General features: G+C 51.6%; 1 protein-coding gene across 1 annotated transcript; it reads left to right on the top strand.

The window, feature by feature from the left end:
* Nucleotides 1-357: 357 nt before the first annotated feature.
* Nucleotides 358-14,477, top strand: LGALS12 (galectin 12). Its single transcript, XM_077822673.1, has 9 exons — nt 358-411; nt 2,107-2,195; nt 6,172-6,382; nt 7,407-7,526; nt 7,996-8,034; nt 9,165-9,191; nt 9,716-9,804; nt 10,867-11,029; nt 14,331-14,477. The coding sequence occupies exons 1-9, from the start codon at nt 358-360 to the stop codon at nt 14,475-14,477; spliced, it is 939 nt and encodes a 312-aa protein (XP_077678799.1).
* The last annotated feature ends 6,196 nt before the right edge of the window (nt 14,478-20,673 follow it).

Here is a 20,673-nt window from a genome sequence, read left to right as displayed (position 1 = left end):
ACTCCTGGGGCTGGCAATATTGCTGACTCATGATTTTTTTACCCTCAGTTTTTAGCGACACTGCACGAGTCAGCAGCGCAAACACTCAATGGGTCAGACCCTCCACTGGTGCCAATGGCTGTAAGCCAATCAACACCACCAGAAGATCTGGCTCAGCATTTCCCTGACAATGCAGGAGGGCACTAGGACCCTGCATGGAATGTGAAAGAACCAAAATCTGTCTAGGAGGCAAGCTGGGGTGGATTGCTGTTACAAATTTCTCTCCACCCAGTGTGATTGCATCATGTGACTGCTCCAAGCTCTAAAGTTCCCTGCTGGAAGCTGAAGATAACTATTGGGTTTTAGGATTTTCAAGCCATGGGCCCCACTCCTCCGGTAGATTTCATCCTCCAGCCCCCAGTTTTCCACCCGGTGAGTAATCTTTGTGCCCTGGGGCAGCCAGCCTGCAATGAAATTGAAGATCAGTTCACTTCTATGCCCAGTTTCATGTGTTCTTATAGCTGAATCATGCTGTGTTCACTGGGTGTCAGTCCAGAGCCAAGGTATTGAACTGAAAGGAGTGGCCCCAGCCCCCAGGTTTATAGGGGTGCATCTGATCTGAGAGCAGATTATAGCTCCTGCACTCCCATTGTTTGTATTGTGGTAGTAGCTTGGAGCCTTACTCAAGGACCAGGACCCCACCGTGCTAGATGCTGTACAAACAGAACAAAGAAGCAGTCCTTGCCCCAGAAAGCTCCCAAGCTAATGTTCCCCCCTCCTCTCTCTTTCCCTCATGGGCCAAGTTGTGTTTTGTTTCCCCAAAAGAGGCAATTGATCTCTGAATGTCTCAAACCTTGGGGTGCCTGACACAAGGCCCCTTACCAAGGCTCTGATTGCCCAGAGGGTGGGTGTTTGCCATTTACTTTAAAACATGCCTTTGTGGGTTTTTTTGTTTTCTCAACGGATCTCAAGAAGGGTGCTGTCAGATATCTGACAGCTGACCTCCCTTCCTGGCAAGCTGGCTCCTTGAGTCCCTACTGCAGCAGGGACTGTCTGGCTTGATCTTAAGTCTAAAGAAAACCTGACTTTTAAAGGGTTAAACCCCAAGCCCTGCATGTGTGACTAGTTTAGATGGAATCTCATTTTAAGCTCCTCTGTGCAGCTGTGTTTGTTTGTTTGGGGGGAAGGGGCTAATCAGGTTATCACTAAACTTTTTGGCCATCTGGCTGTTGTCTGCACAAATGTCTTTCTGTTGAGCCTTTCTGGACTGATCATGTGAGACTCTGTAAGGTACAGAAACTTCAGCCGAGACCAGGCAGGCGGTTGCTAGTTTCCTTAAATCAAGTCAGTTCCTAGCTCAGGAGGTTGGAGTTGTGGCTCTGCTAAATCCAGGCATCTGCTTTACAAAAAGGTGCTGGTTTTTTAGCTCCTGAATCCATTGTACCCTCAATTCTCCCCAAAGTTTAGTGGGGTTCAGATAAAACATTCTGGCTTTTAATCATCTGGTCAACTAGCCTCCACCAATGGGGAGAAGGGCTGGGGCTTAGGGGCTGTATTATTTTCATACCCTTGTGTGTCTGATCACACTTCCCCCCACCCCTGTAGCTTTTGGTTTGACTAGATTTTTTTTCCAGCACTGACCACTAGCCATTGTGCTAAAGCAATAACTGGTGTCTGATACCCTGGGAAACCGAGGCACAGAAAGAGGAAGAAGTGGGAGTTTCTTGTGCAAGATCACACAGTGAATCAGCTGGAGATAAGACACCCAAGTTCTAACTCCCATTTGCCCCAGCTAATCTGCTCCTGTTTTAAGATGCCATCCATGAGACCCCATTCTCCTCCCAAAGCTGGGCATAGAACCCAGGAGATCTGTATTCACAGCACCCCTGCTCTAGCTGCTCTCCTCCCCTCCCAAAGCTAGGAATGGAACCTAGGAGTCCTGTCTCCCAGCCCCAACTGAGCACAGATGAGAGCCTCCTCTCCCTGCCTTCAAACTCTCTATATTCATTCTCCTCCCAGAGCTGGAGAGAGAACCCAAGAGTCCAGTGTTACCAGTCAGAGCTCCCAGACTCTCCCATTTCCAGCACCAATATGGGTCCCTCTCCTCCACCTCTCTGTCCATTCCAGGTGCTCCCGTACATCACGACGATCTTCGGTGGCTTGACCCATGGAAAGATGGTTCTGGTGCAGGGCATGGTCCTTGCAGAGGCCGAAAGGTAAAAGGCTATTTCCCTGGGGCTCAGGCTTCTCATCCTACTCAAACCCCTTGATTCATGGCTCCTGCAGTCAGACAGAAAATGCACCAGTTCAGTGGCTGCTGGGAGTTAATTGTGTTAAACCCTCTGATTTTACAGTGCTCAGGTGAGCTGTAGCTAGAGTTTCCTTTAGTCAGGGAGTTTCAGGATCCTTCCAGTCCCTTACAAGGCTGGGCCAGGAATTTGCTTATCTATGATGCCACTCTATGGGCCTGATTCTTAGCTACAGTGAAGCCTTTCTTGCAGCATAAGTCGGTGGAAATGCTCTCCTGATGTAAGGGAATCCCTGACTGGTGAAAGGCCAGAGGAATCATGGCATAGTTGGTACAGCACTGGACTGTGACTTGGGGGACCTGGGTTATACTCCCACCCCACCCCAGCCATTGTCAGAGTGCATTATGCTACAGCTAGTATCTGCTTTCCAGGTGGCATGCGGGAGGTATGGATTAGAGCAGCCTAGAGGCAACTCTAACTTATTCCTGGGGACAAAGTCAGTTTAAAGTAGAGTTGGGCTTTTTTCTACTTTGTTGGTGATTTTGAAAATGACCCCTTTTTAGGGTCAAATGGGGATGTTCACTTGGATCCAAAACAAAATGCTTGAGTTTTGATGATTTTTTTAACATCTTTGAATTTAATAACATTAGCAGCAACTTCAAGACAAACCAACAAAAATCACTGAAAATATCAATTTAAAAAAAAATGGATTCCCCCCCCCCAATGAACAGTTTGGCAAAATCTTCTAGTGTTGCTGAATCTTCATTTCCCTCCCCCCAACAAAACAAAACAATTTCAGCCAAAAATGTTTTCCCAGTTCCAGTTTGAAGCTACCAAGGGTTGGGGTTGGGCAATCCCTGGACTCCAGCAGAGTCAGCCTCCAAGCAGGGAGTTAAGGGTTCTTGTCCCTCCTTGACCGGTGGCTAGGGTGTTCTGTGCTGTTCTCTTCTTCCTAGGGAAGCATGAGTGAGAACCACTCTGGGTGGCTCCACTTCACACAAGTGGTTTAAGTATGAAATGGGGTTAATTTTATGAATTTGCTGAAATCTAACAAACTAGATTTGCCAACTGGATATGTGTTATAGACAATGTTAGAATGGAATGGAATGGCATAAACTCTTTTTTATTGAGTCCAAGGAGCATTAGCTTATTAATTCAGTGCTGGGTTCTTTTCAGGTCAACTTTTAACTTGAATAATATTTGCTTAAATCAAGACACTTGGTTATTCTCAACCAATCAACAATTCAGTTATTCACTCAGAACCACATCAGCATATAATCAATAGTTCATTAATCAAGTGTAGACCACCAGTGTTCTAGTCCTGTACTGACCACACAATGTTGTCTTGTTTCAGAGTAACAGCCGTGTTAGTCTGTATTCGCAAAAAGAAAAGGAGTACTTGTGGCACCTTAGAGACTAACCAATTTATTTGAGCCCTTGTGACGGACTATGGCTGAGGCTCAGCAGTTACACCAAGGACCAATGAAAATCACCAAGATTTCTTATTATTTTTACTTATGCCACCAGTTCTTTAGGACCTAACACACTTATCACCCTTCCAGTATCTCTCCAAGGAATAAGGAGGCATTTGTCTCTTAAGGGAGCAGGCCTGCCTGTTCGGATGGATTGGTTTAGAATAGCAAAAGCAATTGCTTACATTTACAGTTCAAATCTCTTAGGTCAGTTTGCCTGGACTTACGAAGGAGGCCATGTCTATAGCAATAGTTACAATCTCTAAACCCTGGTTACTTGAGGTCTTGCTAAAGAGCGTTGGCTCAGCAAGATAACCTACAGGAATTAATGCTAAAAACAGAAGAAATACAATCCTTGAAGCGAAATCTCGCTGCTTTTTCTTCTGTTAAACCTCTGAGTATTGGTTTCAGTAGGGATTATACAGCTTCTTTGTGGGTTCAGTTAGCTCTTGTTAGTTCTGTGACCCTGTATGACAGGGGGATTCATCAAAACTCTGGGGTCCCACTTGGTGACCTCAATTTTTATATACTCTGATTTGAGGGCTTATTGGAGGGGGCCGTCCTCTGATTTCTATTGGTCACTTGCCAAGTGGCTCTTGGCTTTCAGGTTTCTCAGTTTCTCTGCTGCTTCTGTCCATGTCCACTAGATAGGGCACGGGCTTACCTGCGGTGGCTCCCAGTCAGCGGTGCAATGGGGGTGCTAAGGCAGGCTTCCTGCCTGTCCTGGCACCATGGACCGCACTGTGCCTTGGAAGTGGCCAGCAGCAGGTCCAGCTTCTAGGAAGAGGTGCACAAGTGGCTTCACATGGCTCTTGCCCGCAAGCACATCCCCCCCACCCCCACTCCCATTGGCCAGGAACCAGCCAATGGGAGTGCGAAGCCAGTGCTTGGGGCAGGGACAGTGCATAGAACCCCGTGACCCCTCCGCCTAGGAGCCAGACCTGCTGCTGGCTGCTTCCAGGGCGCAGTGCAGTGTCATAACAGGTAGGGACTAGCCTGCCTTAGCTGGGCAGCACCGCCAACGGGACTTTTAAAAGCCTGGTCCATGGTGCTGATGAGAGCTGCCATGACCCAGTGCCTCACAGTACTGGGTCGCGACCCACAGTTTAAACACCACTGGTCTAGTGCACAGACCTTTACAAAGGAAACAAACCCCCTTGTCTTAATCTGGTAGATGTGTTCTGTATATTCTTTGATGAACTTGAATACTTTTATTTCAAATCTTTCAAGGCGTATTGTAGGATATGAAACATTACATTAGAGGAACAAGACAGGTTGTTCACAGATGTAGATCTGATTCATAAGGCAAACAGATCTATAGTTTTGGAGTTGGGGTGCATATTATATATATCAGCGGTTCTCAACCTCCAACTGAAGTAGCACACAGCTGCGACCCAGCTCAGCAATGTGCTAAAGGCTGCCAGCATGCCAAGGTCACCAGGTTCCCGGCTGCCTTGCGCTCAGGGTTCTGGGCTACCCAGTGGGGTCTGGGGCTCCCGGCTGGCCCGATGGGGGTGGGGGTCTGGGGCAGCCACCCTGTCCTGCAAGCTGTGGAGTCCGGGGAAGCCACACAGCAGAGGACTGGGCTCGGGACAGCTGGCCAGCCCCGCATAGGGAGGGTCTAGGGCTCCTGGTTGGCCCTGCGAGCTCTGGGGTCAAGGGACGGGGCAGCTGGCCCACTGCATGTGGCAGGATCCGGGGCAATAAGTTGAGAACCACTGCTGTAAACTAATGGCATGTCTATGCTACCATGGCGCAGCTATGATGCTTCAGCTGCCATAGTGTAGACACTTCCTACAGTAACAGGAGGCAGTTTTTCCACCGATGCAGCTAATCCACCCCCCCCATGAGGTGGTAGCTGGACCAATGGAAGGATTCTTCTCTTGACCTAGCCACGTCTACTCCAGGGGCTAGGTCAACTTTCCCACAGCGCACAGAGTGTGACACTTGTCACAGCCCCGAGCGACATAGCTAGGTCGATCTAAGTTTAAGTGTTGAGCAGGCCTACGAGATGAAGTCTTTTCCGTAAAAATTTTTTTGGAGTCCTTGGTCTGAGAAACTAGCAATAGCTGGAAGGTTCCTTCTCCAGTGCCAGAGTTCTCCTTCTCTGGGGAACTGTGCATTTTAACAGGAGCTTAACTAATGCTCCCCAGACAAGATGTCCCACCTCTTGACTCTCCTAGTCTTCAGCTCCAAGAGGGAGCTAAGGTTTGGAGTAGGCGTAAGAGCTACTGCCACCAGATAGGCAAATGGGCAGAGAGAAGTTGTCAACGTCCTATTTTCAAGGTGTATTTGTAGGTCTGTGCTTCTGACAGCTACCTTCATTCCCCCAAATTGAGGTTCAGGCCCCAGGTCTGCAAATATCCTGGACTCCAGCAGGGTCAGTCTTGTCCTTGCCTAGAGCTGGGGAGAGAACCCAGGAGTCCATGTAGTGCCCCCTGCCCACTCTCGCTCTGTGCTCTGTCCCCCAGGTTCCAGGTGGATTTCCAGTGTGGCTGCAGTCTGATGCCCCGGCCAGACATTGCCATCCACTTCAACCCCCGCTTCCACTCCCGGCCCCACGTAATCTGCAACACCCTGCAGAACGGGCGCTGGCTGGAGGAGACCAAGTTCCCCCACCTCCCCCTCAAGAGGGGAGAGGCCTTCCAGCTGCTCTTCCTCTTTGGGCAGGATGAGGTACAGGTGAGGAGTGGTGGGTGGAGCCCTAGCTTGTCGCTGGGTGTTGGGGCCTTATTGGAAATCCTGGGAAGTGGGCGGGCACAAGCCCACCCATGTCTAAAGGCCCCTCTCCCAGCCTTGCCGGATGGGTGTTGGGATGCTTGGGCGTTCCTGTGGCTCTACATGTGTCCCCACCCCAATGGGGGCCAGGGGTTTCCATGGCTACAAGCCCTCCCTTCTGGTAGGCTGGGGGGTTCCCATGGCTATGTGGCAGGTCTTCTCCCCCCTTGCCCCCCAGCCTTCAGTGGGCTGGCGGTAGCAGTTCCAGGGTGGTAACTGGAGCTGCAGTGGGATGATGATCTCCCTTAGGTGACAGGCACAGAGAGGCTGCAGGCTGTCTCTGACCCCTGTTATCAGCCCGTTCGGGCAAGCATGCACCCAGTGCCTCCCCCACCGGGAGTTCAGGTCCCAGGGGCCCTGTCCAACATTGCCCTGCAGCCCCTTAATGCCAGTGAGTGCTGGTGCAAAGGAGGCCACAGGGGAGCTGGGGGGGGAATGGTCCCCTTGGAGTAGCTCTGGTGCAGGGGGCTCCCAAGCGTAGAGGTGGCTCCTCTGCAGCAGCCCTGGCACAGGGAGAGGACATGGACAGGACTGCCCTCTGGCTATTCTGTGCCCCTGGGGGGCATTAAAGGTGGGACAGCCCCTCAGCCTGCTCATGCTAGCGCTGGCAGCTCCTGAATAGGGGAGACATACAGGGGTGAGCCTGGCTCTCTGCTGGCTTAGCCCAAGGTCTCACTGGCATGACTTCATGGGGGCTCCCCTGAATTACACTGGGGTGACTGAGAGCAGCATCAACCCAGTAACTTAGGGGTGGGGAAAGAAAAGGGGCCAGACCTTCAGCGTGTGTAACTAGATGTAGCTGGTGGCTGATTTACACCTGCTGGTGTAACTGGCCCCTCTGACGCCCTGGTGACCATGGTTACTCCAGCTGGTTGCTGAGATCTTGCCCATTCTGGGAGCTGAACTCCTCCCCTCTCCCTCTCTCCAGGTGAGCGTGAATGGGCAGCACTTCCTCCAGTATCACTCCCGCCTGCCCCTGGCCCGAGTGGACACCTTGGGCGTGTTTGGTGACATCATGGTGAAGAGCATGGCCTTCCTACGCAGCAATGTAATCCCCTCTGTGGGGCAAACCAATAGGGTGATGGGGCACCCTGCATCGGGGAGGGGAGTCAGTGGGCGGGGACAGGGCACACAACTTCAGTGGGTGGGGGGAGGGGGAGGATGAGGCCCTGGTGTAGGGGGAATGAGGGTGCACACAGAAGCATGGGGGCAGTTGGGGACACCCTGAGCCCTTGGCATGAGAAAGGGGATGGGAGTTGCAGGAAGTCCCTGAAAGAGCAGGGGATGGGAGGGTAGCAGCCAGGGAGCTGTGAGGGGGAGGGGGGATGGAAGGATGTAAGGAGCTCTGATGTGCACAATGAGCTCAGCCAAGAAGCAATGAGGTGTGAGACCCCAATTTACACCAGCTGGGGGTCTGGCCCAAGGGACGCAAATGGAGCAACCCCTAATTTATACCAGCTGTGGATCAGGGCCCCAGTCCTTAACTCTCTCTCTCTCTCTCTCTCCTGCATGGGCAGCCCTTTGACGCCAGCCGAACTGAGTACCCTGTTGCTCATGTGAGTCCAGCTGAATGTCTCAGCACCAACCCAATGGGCCGGCGGGTGTTCCCTTGTAGTGCTCCCTTCATCGTCGGCACCAGCTCGAGCCTCCCTCCTATGAGACAACCGCGATCTGTTTGCAGGGGCAGCTGGCTGAGGTTTTCCAAAGTGCCTAGGGACATTAAAGGGGGGTGCCTGGCCGTAGACACTCCCAACGGGGTCTGATTGTTGAGCCAGCACTGGTCGCTTTGAACATCAGGTGCCTGGAGTTGAGCAGCAACCCCTGAAATATGAATCACCCCCAAATCGCCAGCCCTTCTGGGAACTCTTGGTCTTAAATTCAGGCATCTGTCCCTGATAAATCCCAGCACACGTCCCATTGTGGATAGCTCAGCAGACGACTATCCATCTCCTGATGTGTCAGCTGAGTAGGGAAGCCAACTTAGGGGCCCTTCAGCCAGCCCTCCCCGATCACACACATCTGGGCTTGTCTCTGCTTCCATGACCCCCATGGGGCTCTGCAGGGGGGCAGAATAGCCAGAGCATGGGCCTGCCCCAGCCACACCCCCACACACCCTGGCAAAGCCAAGGTGTGGGTGGGGGGACTTGGTGTCTTCCCTTATTTGTATTATGATAGCACATAGAAGCCCCCGTCACAGACCAGGACCCCATTGGGCTAGGTGCTGTACAAATACATGGCAAAAACCCAGTCCCTGCCTCAAAGAGCTTCCAATCTGTGGTCCTTTTGCATCTCATAGCTGACGGATCAGGGGAGGAGAGGGTGTTAGCATAGAGGGAATGACCTACCGTCCTGGGTCCTGTAGCAACCCATCTGGGGATCTGTGCCGTGCCTGGTGCCGTTCCCTGAATGCAGCTGATGCCGGAGCGTCCAATCGGGCCCAATGACTTCAGCCTCTAATAACGCATCACTGCAGCAGTGCAACAGTCTGTCTGACTCTGAATTGTCCACGCAACCCCATGCAGGTTCTGAGCTACAGACCATTCCATGGGTGTGTGTGCTGGTCTCTTCCCTTCCCCCCCACCGAGTGCGCGGCTAGTGGAGGACTCTGTGCACGTGCAACAGGCATGTCCTCATGCAAGTGCACCTCTCTTGTTCTAACTTTTTCTCCTCTCCTTCCTCCCTTTAGCCAATGCAGCTAAACAGTTCCAAGCTGGTGAGTGAAGCCTGCCTCTGTGATCTCTAACGGGCAGGTTCCTGCACCTGTAAGGCAGCTGGGTTTGATAGGATGGGGGGATGGCTGAAATTTGAGGTCGGGTTGCAGCTGCTAGCAACTGCATGTGCAGAGGGATGGGGCTGCAGGGGGGACTTCTGCACTGGATGCCAGCACTGCTGTGCTTTAACCATGGAGGGTTGTATTGTGGGGGCCTGCTGGATTGGTCCCAGTGATAATTTGGGGTACCCCAGGCCTGATCCCAAGGGACTGGGTTTCCCACAAACTGGGGCGATCCTCTGGATCCCATGGGATCCAGAGGTTCCAGTGACAACTCCCCCTCTCCCCCCCACACAAACACACTTCCCACCCTCCCATGGGTTCATAATCTCTACAAAGCCATCACCAGACCCCTTCTTCTTCCCCCCCCCCGCCCCAGCTTCCTACATAGGGTCCCACTGGGGCTTGTACTCCCTGCTCCTGTAGTTTAAAGGCTAATAATGGCACCTGGGTTTTTCCTTCCTCAGGCTGTGCCATACTGTCACCCGCTCCCCTGTGGCCTTGCATCAAGAGATACCATTACAGTGAGAGGACTGGTTTGCCCAGTGCCAGAGGAGTAAGTATCTATCCAAACCTCACTCCCCCTTGACCAGCATCTAACCCCCAGCTCCCTGTCTGCTGCACTAGGTGTGACTCCTCAGGGACCATTCTGATCAGCCCGTCTGACCTCTGGCTTGTGCTATGCAGAGAAATCCACCCAGGGATTCCTCAGAGAGCCCTGGAGACGGTGCTATGGCAGAAGCGTAAACTGCCACCCTGGTCAGGCCTGGAACCCATGACAAAGGCCCAGGGCCCTCTTGCTGAAGCAGAGGGGAATCCTGGTGAGTGACATCAGTGGAAAAGTCTTTGGCTGCAGCTCTTAGAAGAAAGCAGTTCTGCACCACGTTCCATAAATACATGCTCTCCCCAGCAGGGGGCAGCTGTGGCACACACTAGTGTAGGGGTCTCCAACTCAAATGACCATGAGGGCCACATGAAGACTAGTGCATTGGCCCAAGGGCTGCATCACTGACACCCCCCCCTCCGCTTGCTGCCCCCGACCCTGTCCCCACCCCCAGGGAGTGCAGGAGAGGTGCAGGGTGCGGCAGGGGGCTCAGGGCAGGGGGTTGGGGTGCGGCAGGGGGTTGGGGTGTGGGGTGCAGGAGGGGTGCGGGGTGCAGCAGGGGGCGGGCAGGGAGTTGGTATGCAGGAGGGGTTTGGGGTGCGGGCTCCAGCCCAGCACCGCTTACCTAGAGTGGCTCCGGGGTGGCAGGGGTGTGCACCGGGGCCAGGGCAGGCTCGCTGCCTGCTGCCCTGGCCCTGCGCTGCTCTGCTCTGCTCCACTCCAGGAAGCAGCCGGAACCACGTCCCTCGGGGGGAGGGGGGGTGGGGTGCATGTGCTGCTCTTGCCGCTCCTCCGGGTACCTCCCCCAAAGCTCCCATTGGCGCTTCAGGGAGCAGCGTGGAGTTCGTGGCGCTACGGGGTAGGCAGAGGGGTGCGCAGGAGGCAGGGCGTGGGGAGTTTGGCGGGCTGCACTAAAGAACCCTGCGGGCTGCCTGCGGCTTGCGTGTTTGAGACCCCTGCCAAGCTTCCGGTGGCCCCCACCTACCGTGTCTCTGAGCTAAACCTTTGCTGCAGATTCAGCCTCAGCCTGAGGGAAGACCCGTCCCATGTGCCCCTAAGACTCAACGCCTGCTTCAGAACCAGAGCCCTGATGTGGAGCTCCTTCCCAGATGAAGCCCTGAGCCATGCAGAGAAAGTGGCAGCCTGCTTCCCCTTTCATCCCCAGCGCTTCTTTGAGGTAACACTCTATTGGCACGGAAGGAGCAGGGTCTGTCTCTTGCAGGGGTAGCAAATGGGGCTCAGGCTGACTAATAACATCCCTATGTGTAAAGAACAGGAGTATTTGTGGCACCTTAGAGACGAACAAATGTATTTGAGCATAAGCTTTCGTGGGCTACAGCCCACTTCATCGGATGCATAGAGTGGAACATATAGTAAGAGGACATATATACATACAGAAAATATGAAAAGGTGGAAGTTGCCAGACCAACTCTAAGAGGCTAATTAATTCAGATGAGCTATTATCAGCAGGAGAAAAAAGATTTTGTAGTGATAATCAATATTGTTAATCTTTCCAACTATACTCTTAGCCCAGCAGAAGAGTCTGTCCTATCTCGGGGCCTCTCCTTTTGTCCCTCCAGGCCCATGAACATGATACAGTTCTGCAGTGACCTAGAATCCTACTTTCAACTTCTCCGACTCAGACTATTTCCAACACAGCTCTGAAAAATATACTAACCCACAGAACCCTTCCTACCAGCAGTACAAAAAGAAGGATTCTGCATGGACTCCTCCTGAAGGTCGAAACAACAGACTGGACTTCTACATAGATTGCTTCCGTCGATGTGCAAGGGCTGAAATTGGGGAAAAGCAGCATCACTTGCCCCATAACCTCAGCCACACTGAACACAACGCCATCCACAGCCTCAGAAACAACTCTGACGTCATAATCAAAAAGGCTGACAAAGGAGGGTGCTGTCGTCATCATGAATAAATTGGAATACGAACAAGAGGCTGCTAGGCAGCTCTCTAACTCCACATTCTACAGGCCATTATCCTCTGATCCCACTGAGGATTACCAAAAGAAACTACACCATCTGCTCAAGAAACTCCCTGAAAAAGCATAGGAACAGACCTGTACAGACACATGCCTAGAACCCCTACCAGGGGTATTCTATTTGCTACCCAAGATCCATAAACTTGGAAATCCTGGACTCCCCAGCATCTCAGGCATTGGCACCCTAAGAGCAGGATTGTCTGGCTATGTGGACTCTCTCTCCTCAGGCCCTATGCTACCAGGACTCCCAGCTATCTTCGAGACACCACTGACTTCCTGAGGAAACTACAATCCATCGGTGATCTTCCTGAAAACACCATCTGAGCCACTATGGATGTAGAAGACCTCTACACCAACATTCCACACAAAGATGGACTACAAGCCATCAGGAACAGTATCCCCGATAATGCCATGGCTAACCTGGTGGCTGAACTTTGACCTCGTCCTCCCCCACAACTATTTCACGTTTGGGGACAATATATACCTTCAAGTCAGCGGCATTGCTATGGGTACCCGCATGGCCGCACAGTATGCCAACATTTTTATGGCTGTCTTAGAACAATGCTTCCTTAACTCTCATCCCCTAATGCCTCTACTCTACTTGCGCTACATTGATGACATCTTCATCATCTGGACCCATGGAAAAGGAGCCCTTGAGGAATTCCACCATGATTTCAACAATTTCCATCCCACCATCAACCTCAGCCTGGACCAATCCACACAAGAGATCCACTTTCTGGACACTACGGTGCTAATAAGCGATGGTCACAAAAACACCACCCTATACCGGAAACCTACTGACCGCTATGCCTACCTACATGCCTCCAGCTTTCATCCAGACCACACCACGCGATCCATTGTCTACAGCCAAGCTCAAGATACAACCGCATTTGCTCCAATCCCTCAGACAGAGACAAACACCTACAAGATCTCTATCAAGCATTCTTAAAACTACAATACCCACCTGCTGAAGTGAAAAAACAGATTGCCAGAGCCAGAAGAGTACCCAGAAGTCACCTACTACAGGACAGGCCCAACAAAGAAAATAACAGAACGCCACTAGCCATCACCTTTAGCCCCCAACTAAAACCTCTCCAGTGCATCATCAAAGATCTACAACCTATCCTGAAAGATGATCCCTTACTCTCTCAGATCTTGAGAGACAGACCAGTCCTCGCTTACAGACAGCCCTCCAACTTGAAGCAAATACACTCCAGCAACCACACAACAAAAACACTAACCCAGGAACCTATCCTTGCAACAAAGCCCGATGCCAACTCTGTCTACATATCTATTCAAGTGACACCATCATAGGACCTAATCACATCAGGGACTCATTCACCTGCACATCTACCAATGTGATAAATGCCATCATGTGCCAGCAATGCCCCTCTGCCATGTACATTGGCCAAACCGGACAGTCTCTACGCAAAAGAATAAATGGACACATCTGTCATCAGGAATCATAACATTCAAAAATTGGTAGGAGAACACTTCAAACTGTCTGGTCATTCAGTAGCAGACTTAAAGGTGGCAATTTTGCAACAAAAAAAACTTCAAAAACCGACTCCAAGGAGAAACTGTTGAACTTGAATTGATTTGCAAACTAGATACCATTAACTCAGGCTTGAATAGAGACTGGGAGTGGCTGGGTCATTACACTAATTGAATCTATTTCCCATGCTTCCCATGTTAAGCATCCTCGTACCTCTTGTCAACTGTCTGAAATGGGCCATCTTGATTATCACTACAAAAGTTTTTTTTTTCTCCTTCTGATAATAGCTCATCTTAATTAATTAGCCTCTGAGAGTTTGGTCTGGCAACTGTAATACTGTCTGGGGGATCTCCTGAGGGTCCAGCCACTGGAGACTCCAGCACCCTGTTTTTCACCTGGGGCTGCATGTAGCCTAGGGAGGAGGCACAGAGTACAGGGCTTCTGCACATGTTCTCTGCAGCCCCATCACTTGCGCTGGGGTAGCTGCCATCAGCATGCCCTGTAGGCTCATCAGTAGGACTGAAAGCCCCCTCCTCCCAGGCCCCCTGCCCCTGAAAAATTTCAGGCAGGGTGGGTTGAACCTGGAGCCCAGAGCTTCAGTTCCCTGCAACCTCTGGGCTGCCTCAGTCCTTCACAGGCAGACAGTGGAGTCCCTTGATCAGAATCCCTCCTCTATCCTCCCCCATGTTACAGTTCCCTGACTCTTGTCTTCCCACCCTACAGCTGGCTGCACCTCTGCCGAGCTATGTGAAGGTGGGCAGGGGGGAGGAGAGTGACGTGCCACTCCAGAGGTAGCTGCATCTCAACAAGCCAACTGGGAAGGGGGTGAGGGATTGTAACTGCTACACAAATACAGACTCACATCCTCCGCTGAGATAGTCCTGTTTCCATTGACTCCAAGGGAGTGATTCTCATTAACACCAGTTGTGGATCTGGCCCATACCTGCCATCACATTCTCTGCCAAACCTCTCCCAATCCTCTTCTAGCTGCTGCTTGTCTGTGAGGAGGGGAGTTTCAAACTGGCACTCAACGGGATCCCCCTGGGCCAGTATGACACGCCTTCGCTCTCCTGGGACCGGATCACAGAGCTGTGGATAGAGGGTGACGTCACACTCTACAGTGTCCTCTCCTGACCCCTTCACTGCCAGGAGTCTTGTGGGCTCTGCTCAGACTGCATGGACTGGACTGAGCCCTGTGTGTTTGAAGGAACTATTGCATGGGGTGGTGGGGCTGTCCCAGTGAGATAATCCAGTCTCCCTTCCCGCTGATTCTCCACTCACCTGAACCCCCATGGACTGGGCTGGCTAGAAGATAGGCCCATTCCTTAGCATTCATTCCATTCTTTGCACAGGGTGGCAGAAGCAGGTAAGCAAGGGGCCGTCCTAGAGGCATCCTCTAGTGCCCTCCTGGGTGGCATAAAATGCGGACAGGACTCTTCCTTGCATGGAGTGACAGGTTCCAGCACTGGACATGCACCGCGTGGTTCTAGTGGGACAACCTGGTTCTCTGCAGCTGCCATATGGCTTGCTCTAAAGGGCTTGGTTATGTTCCTGGGCACCAGCTCTTCCTTGGCATGTATATTTGCTCTCCATCAAGGATAGTTTGTTTGCTATTTTAATTGTAATAAAGTCCCTTTTCTGCAATGCTCTGACTCTGCTGAGCCACTGGCAGGGGTGGGGGGAGGGAGATGCTGAGTGCTGGGGGTGGGGTGTGGAGCCATCCCACATGAAATGTTAAACACCTTGAGGCCTTGAGCCTATTGGCCTCTGATTCCCAGTTCCTGTGCTTCTAGCTTTAAGAAACGTCTGTCCTTTTCCCACCTGTACTCTGGGGCCTGATGGCTCCCTGTGGCCCTATGGGCCTTGAGGCAAGCAGTCAGTGAAGGGCATACCAGCCATAGTGAAAGGCATACTGGCCACATCCCCAATCTACCCCCTCACAGGTGTAACCTGCACCCACTCAGTGTGGTGGTGTGTCTTCTGTTCGTGATGGTTGGGCCACAGGTGAGTTGACGAACCTATTACAGCCTCAGCTAACTCAGTGGGGTCTTATAGCTGAGGCAGCGGAAGTGCCTGCTTGGGGATCCCAAGTTGGGTCCTTGCTGCGTAACTCAGGCATGGCCTGTTGAGCGCTGGTCAGAAACAGGAGGATTTTTCGCAGGATGGAGAAAGCTGAGTTGGGACAGAGGCAAAACTTCCAAAGATATTGCGAAACCAGCTTTGTGGTGTGTGGGGTTTGCGGTGGGGTTTTTTGGTCCATAGAAACAAAATGTTTCCATTTCCACTATTTTTTCAATCTTGTATTTTTAAAAAAGAAGCAAATTTGAGAAACAGAAGGTCTAAAATGTTTCTTTGGAAAACAGGACCTTTTGACAGTCAACTTTTTTTTTTTTTAAATCAGTTTCATCAAAATCCAAACAACTTCACTAAGAGCTTCAGTTTAGTCAAAATTCGTTTTCTATCAGAATGTGCCACACTTTGACCAGCTCTCATCCAGTTACACGAGCAGCTGTTCTCAGGGGATTGGTTTCCCGTAAGAAGGGCTCAGAGGCCTTGGTGTAACTGTAGATCAGGCCCTGCCTCTACACAGCGGGATCTGAGCTTCCCCCTCCCTTAAGCACAGAGGCCTTGTACACAGAGCTAATCCCCCTGATTAGCGCTGGTTTGGTTTCTCTGTAAGTGGTGGTGTTACAAATTCCCTGCCTTCCCCAGGAAAGGCATTACTGGTGGCTTTGCATGAGGTTAGCTTCAAGAGCCACATACTGAACATCTGGTCCCTTAGAGCCAGGCTGCCTAAAAGCAGAGTAAGTGCAGGGGGAGTGGGGCAGTCTTGGATCGGGTTCCCCCACTTATCTGCCACCTTCCTCACACCACCAGCAGCAAGCCCTGCCTCCAGTTCAGAAATCAGGCTCTTTATTTGCAGATCATGTACAAAGGGGGAAGGATCCCAAGGGGTTAAATGGACATAGAATAAAAACAACTCAAGGTGGAAATTCCTTGCCCCTTCCTCTGAAGAAGCTGTGTCTAGCAGCTTTTGGAGACAGGATATGGGGCTAGCTGATCCCATTGGTCTGAGCTCCACCTGGTTGCTGTAAGTTTGCAATGGATCACCCAGCCAACTACACAGGGAGAGTGTATGCAGCAAAATTTTAAGGTAGAGCAGAATAATACAGGGGCTTGGTTGTATTGATGGGACTGTGGCGTTGGCAGACCAGATGCCAGCTCATGCCATGGTCCCCATGCCTCAGTGGACATTGACAAATATATGTCTGGAACCAGTCTGGCTCACTTGTGTGTTAGAATTGTAATACCTATTTTCCACAATACTAAGAATATGCTTAGTGTTTAGACTTCATTGAATTCTTGTGGGTGGCTGCATGCAGTAATCTCACTCATAGCCACTGTATCCCATATTGTAAGGTCATGTTTAAGCTTCTGTAACTGTAAATCACCAGACAGGAGAGAGACATTAGATTAACTAGTGTGAAATGCTGGTGGCCATGGAAGGAGTTATGTCCTGGCTGACAAGGAAGGCCCATCCATGCCAGCAGACTAGAGTGGAACATTAGAGGACAAAAAACTGTTTACTCTCCCCTCTCCCATGAAGATGAATTGTCCAAGTAAATTCCTCCCATCAGCTGAGTTTGCAGCTCAAAGCAGAAGTGGGGAAGGGAATAAAAAGCCCTAACAAGGAGGAACTGTATCTTCATGCTGCTTGGACTCTGGGGGGCAAGAATTACCAGGCATAAGCAAAAGATGCCCACTGCTTAGCCTGGGTTAGCCCTAAAGGACATATAGAGCTTTCTTATTGGCAGGCCTGCCGATGGGGGGTGGTGGGGTAAAGGGGGCAATTGTCCAGGGTCCCAGGCAATTTAAAATGGCCCAGCGACCCCTGGCCACCGCTGCTGCGGTAGTGGTGGCGGCGACTGGGAGCCTCGGGCCCTTTTAAATTGGCCGGGTGGGCTGCAGGGCTCCAAGGCGCGCATGAGGTGCCAAATTTTTAATCTGACAGGGGGTACTCCCCCTTGGCTCCGCCCAAACCCCGCCCCCACTCCACCTCTCCTCCAAAGACTCCGCCCTGCCCCACCTCTTTCCTGCCCCTTCCCCACCCAGTTCCTCCTTCTCCCCCCTGAGCACGCTGCGCCCTCACTCCTCCCCCCCAGTGCCTCCAGATGCCGGGAAACAGCTGATCTTCAGTAGGCAATGGGAGGGAGGGGGGGGGGCATTGATTGGCAGGGCCCGCCAGCAGGCATGAGGCACTGGGGGGAGGAGGAGGGTCTGCTCGGCACTCACCATTTTTTCCCGTGGATGCTGCAGCCCTGGAGCACCCACACAGTCGGTACTGATGTACCGGTGACAGCGAAGGCAGCTGGGTGGGCATGTGGAAGCCCTGGCCATGCCAGAAAAGCACAGCCAGCGGCTCGCTGGGCCCCGGCAGCACCGGCGCAGCACTGCCCAAACATCAGGCGGACCGCGTCCGCAGCTCGTGCATGCACCCTGTGGTCCAGCTCCTTGGCGATGCTGGACCACAGGGTGGTCCTGGCTCCAGCCCGCCCTGCACGAATCAAACCTCAGCCATCCCTTTCTAGGGGCCCTATTCACTGTTCTGTCCTGGGGCCTGGAATTGCTGTCGGTGGGCCTGCTTATTGTAGATGCTTCTATTACCTTTTTGAACCTTAAGATTGGAACTCACTTGTGTGTGTCTGTTTTCCTGCTTTAACTTTGTAAATAACTCTCATTTCCTTTTCCTGTATAATTTAATAAATCTTCAGATAGTTTATTATAGGACTGGCTACAAGTATTGTCTTTGGTGCAGTGGATTTGGGGTAAGTGACTAGTCCTGGGGACCTAAATATTGCTATGATTCTTGGTGTATAGGACCATCTATCACAAAGATAAGCTTATGTGCATGGAAAGACAGAGCAGAGTACTCAAGGGGACTGTCTGTGACTTCATGTTAGGCTGTTCTAGTGCGTGAGGAGTGCACAATTGACAATTGATCGGTGAAATGGAAGTACAGAACCCACCGCCACTTTGGGATTTGTGCCCTGGTTCTTAGCAGTCGGGCCTAAGGCTGGTACTCATGCTCCTGAGCCACTGCTGGAGAGCTTGATAGAGATCAGTATATGTTCTCTTTAGACATGGCTATAATAGGTTGCTATAACAAGCTGGTCCTATCCATATGCACATGATCCAGTTGTAACCCTGATCCTTATACAGGACTGCAGCATACCATAGCAGCATGCTGGCCCTGTCTGTACATGCATGATCAACCCCTGTTACAACCCTCATATTTTCAGTGCTGTAACAGGCTCGTCTCAGCCATGCATGATCAAATCATGTTATCACCCTGACTCTATGTGGGTTGGATGCTTGTGTGGCCATAGGCCAGCTCATTGGCTGGTGTAAATTGGCACACACCCCCTTGACACCAATACTGATTTACAGTGGCTGAGGAGTTGGTCACCATGCTTAGAACCAGATAAGCAAACCCCACACCGCACTTAACTAGAGAGGAATGGGGGCCTTGCTAGCTAGGCAATAGACTGGGATTCAGGATGCCTGGGTTTAATTCTCAGCTCTGCTGCAGACTTCCTGTGCATCCTTGGCCAAGTCACTGCCAATTCTGTGCCTCCATTTCCCCAGCTGTGACATGGGCTGGAAAAAGACGCCATCGCTTGTTTACACTGTGGCAGGGTAGGGTTACCATACTTCCATATTTTCCCGGACATGTCCAGCTTTTTGGTTCTTAAATCGCCATCTGGGAGGAATTTTTAAATATCTAAAAATGTCTGGGATTTTGCCATTATTATTTTTCCCCAAAGAAAAGTTGATCATTTGAGAAAGAAAGTGAATGTTGATCGCTCGAGAGAGTGCCCGCTTTTTCCCCCTAACTCCCAGCGCTTGCGCTGCAAAACAGCTGTTTCACGCGGCTAGGGGGGAGGAGGGGGAATGCAGTGCACTCAGGGGAGGAAGAGGGGTCAGGGTGGGGATTTGGGGAAGGGGTGCAATGGGGCAGGGAGGGGGCGGAGTTGGGGCAGGGACTTTGGGGAAGGGGTTGGAATGGGGGAGGGGAAGGAGTGGAGTTGGGGTGGAGGGCGCGAGCAAATACCTCCCCCCTCAGTGGAGTCTCCTCTCTTTTGAATGTTCAAATATGGTAACCCTATGGCAGAGACATCTCTTGCTATGGATCTGTGCAGTGCTGGTTGAAGGGGCTGATCTCAGTAGGGGCGTGCTAACATAATGCAACTAATTGACGACGGGTTGGATTAGTTAGGAGGCCAGAGGTGATGGGCGTAAGTGTGGCTGAAGTGAGGCCTCCTATGGCCACACAATGGGCAATACATCCATGGAAGCCTTAAGGGGAGACTGAGCTGCTGAGGTGATGGACACAAGTGGGGGTGAATTGAGGCCTCGTCAGCCACTGGGTGGATGGCAGTTAAGCCAGCGATGGAGGCTGGAGCCACTGGATGTGACTGGAGGTGAACTGAGGCCTAGTTGATGAGCCCTCACCAGGCAGAAAGAATGAGTGTGATTGGTGGGGGGGAATCCATGTCCCTGAGTGGAATGGAGATGATGCTTCCCGTTGGGGTGAAAGGGAGTGAAAACGTCCTGCTGACTCAGAGCTGTTTGCTGAGCTTGCGCACCTGCCTCTCGCGTGCCTCAAAGGCTATCTTGGTATCCATGAGCTCGCTGAGGGCCTTGCGCATCTCCTCCATCTCGTGCTCGGCCTGCTCATAGTTTTGAGCCAGTTCCTTGTTCTCCCGCTGCAGCTCCTCCATGATCAGCTTGATGTCCTCGTTCTGGCGACGGCAGTGGTTCTTCAGCTTCTCCGCCTCGGCCAACAGGGTCTCTACTGTCTTCACCACTGACTCAGTCTGCTCCCTGGACATGGCTGGGGCAGGAAGGAAAGGCATCATGTGAGGTAAGCAATGACAGGCAAGGATGAATACCAACAAAGTTTAGAAGCAATCTGGTTTCACTGTGGCTTGGATAGGAAGAAATTGACCTTGGTGAAATCATGTGGCAATGAGTTCCAGAGGATAACATATAATGTTATAGCAGTTAATACTGAAGCTCCATATACTCCTTAAGGGTGAAATTTCACACTCGTTAAAGCCCCCACTTAGCCACCATCTTGACCAATGCAAAGAGTTGAACTGGGGACATCTATGGCTAAACACAGGTCTTTACAGTGTGAGCTGAAGAGAGAATCTCTCAAATGAAGAGCTGTAACAGAACCATAGCCTCTGTGGATCAGGGACAGATATGGATTACTCCGTGTTCCAGCACAAATCTTATTTACTACTTAAGACTAAACCTTGTGCTG

The sequence above is a fragment of the Eretmochelys imbricata genome, chromosome 7, assembly GCF_965152235.1.
Source record: "Eretmochelys imbricata isolate rEreImb1 chromosome 7, rEreImb1.hap1, whole genome shotgun sequence".
In the NCBI taxonomy this organism is placed as follows: Eukaryota; Metazoa; Chordata; order Testudines; family Cheloniidae; genus Eretmochelys; species Eretmochelys imbricata.
Note: the sequence above shows the minus strand (reverse complement) of the source record. Positions and strands in the feature narration are given on the sequence as shown.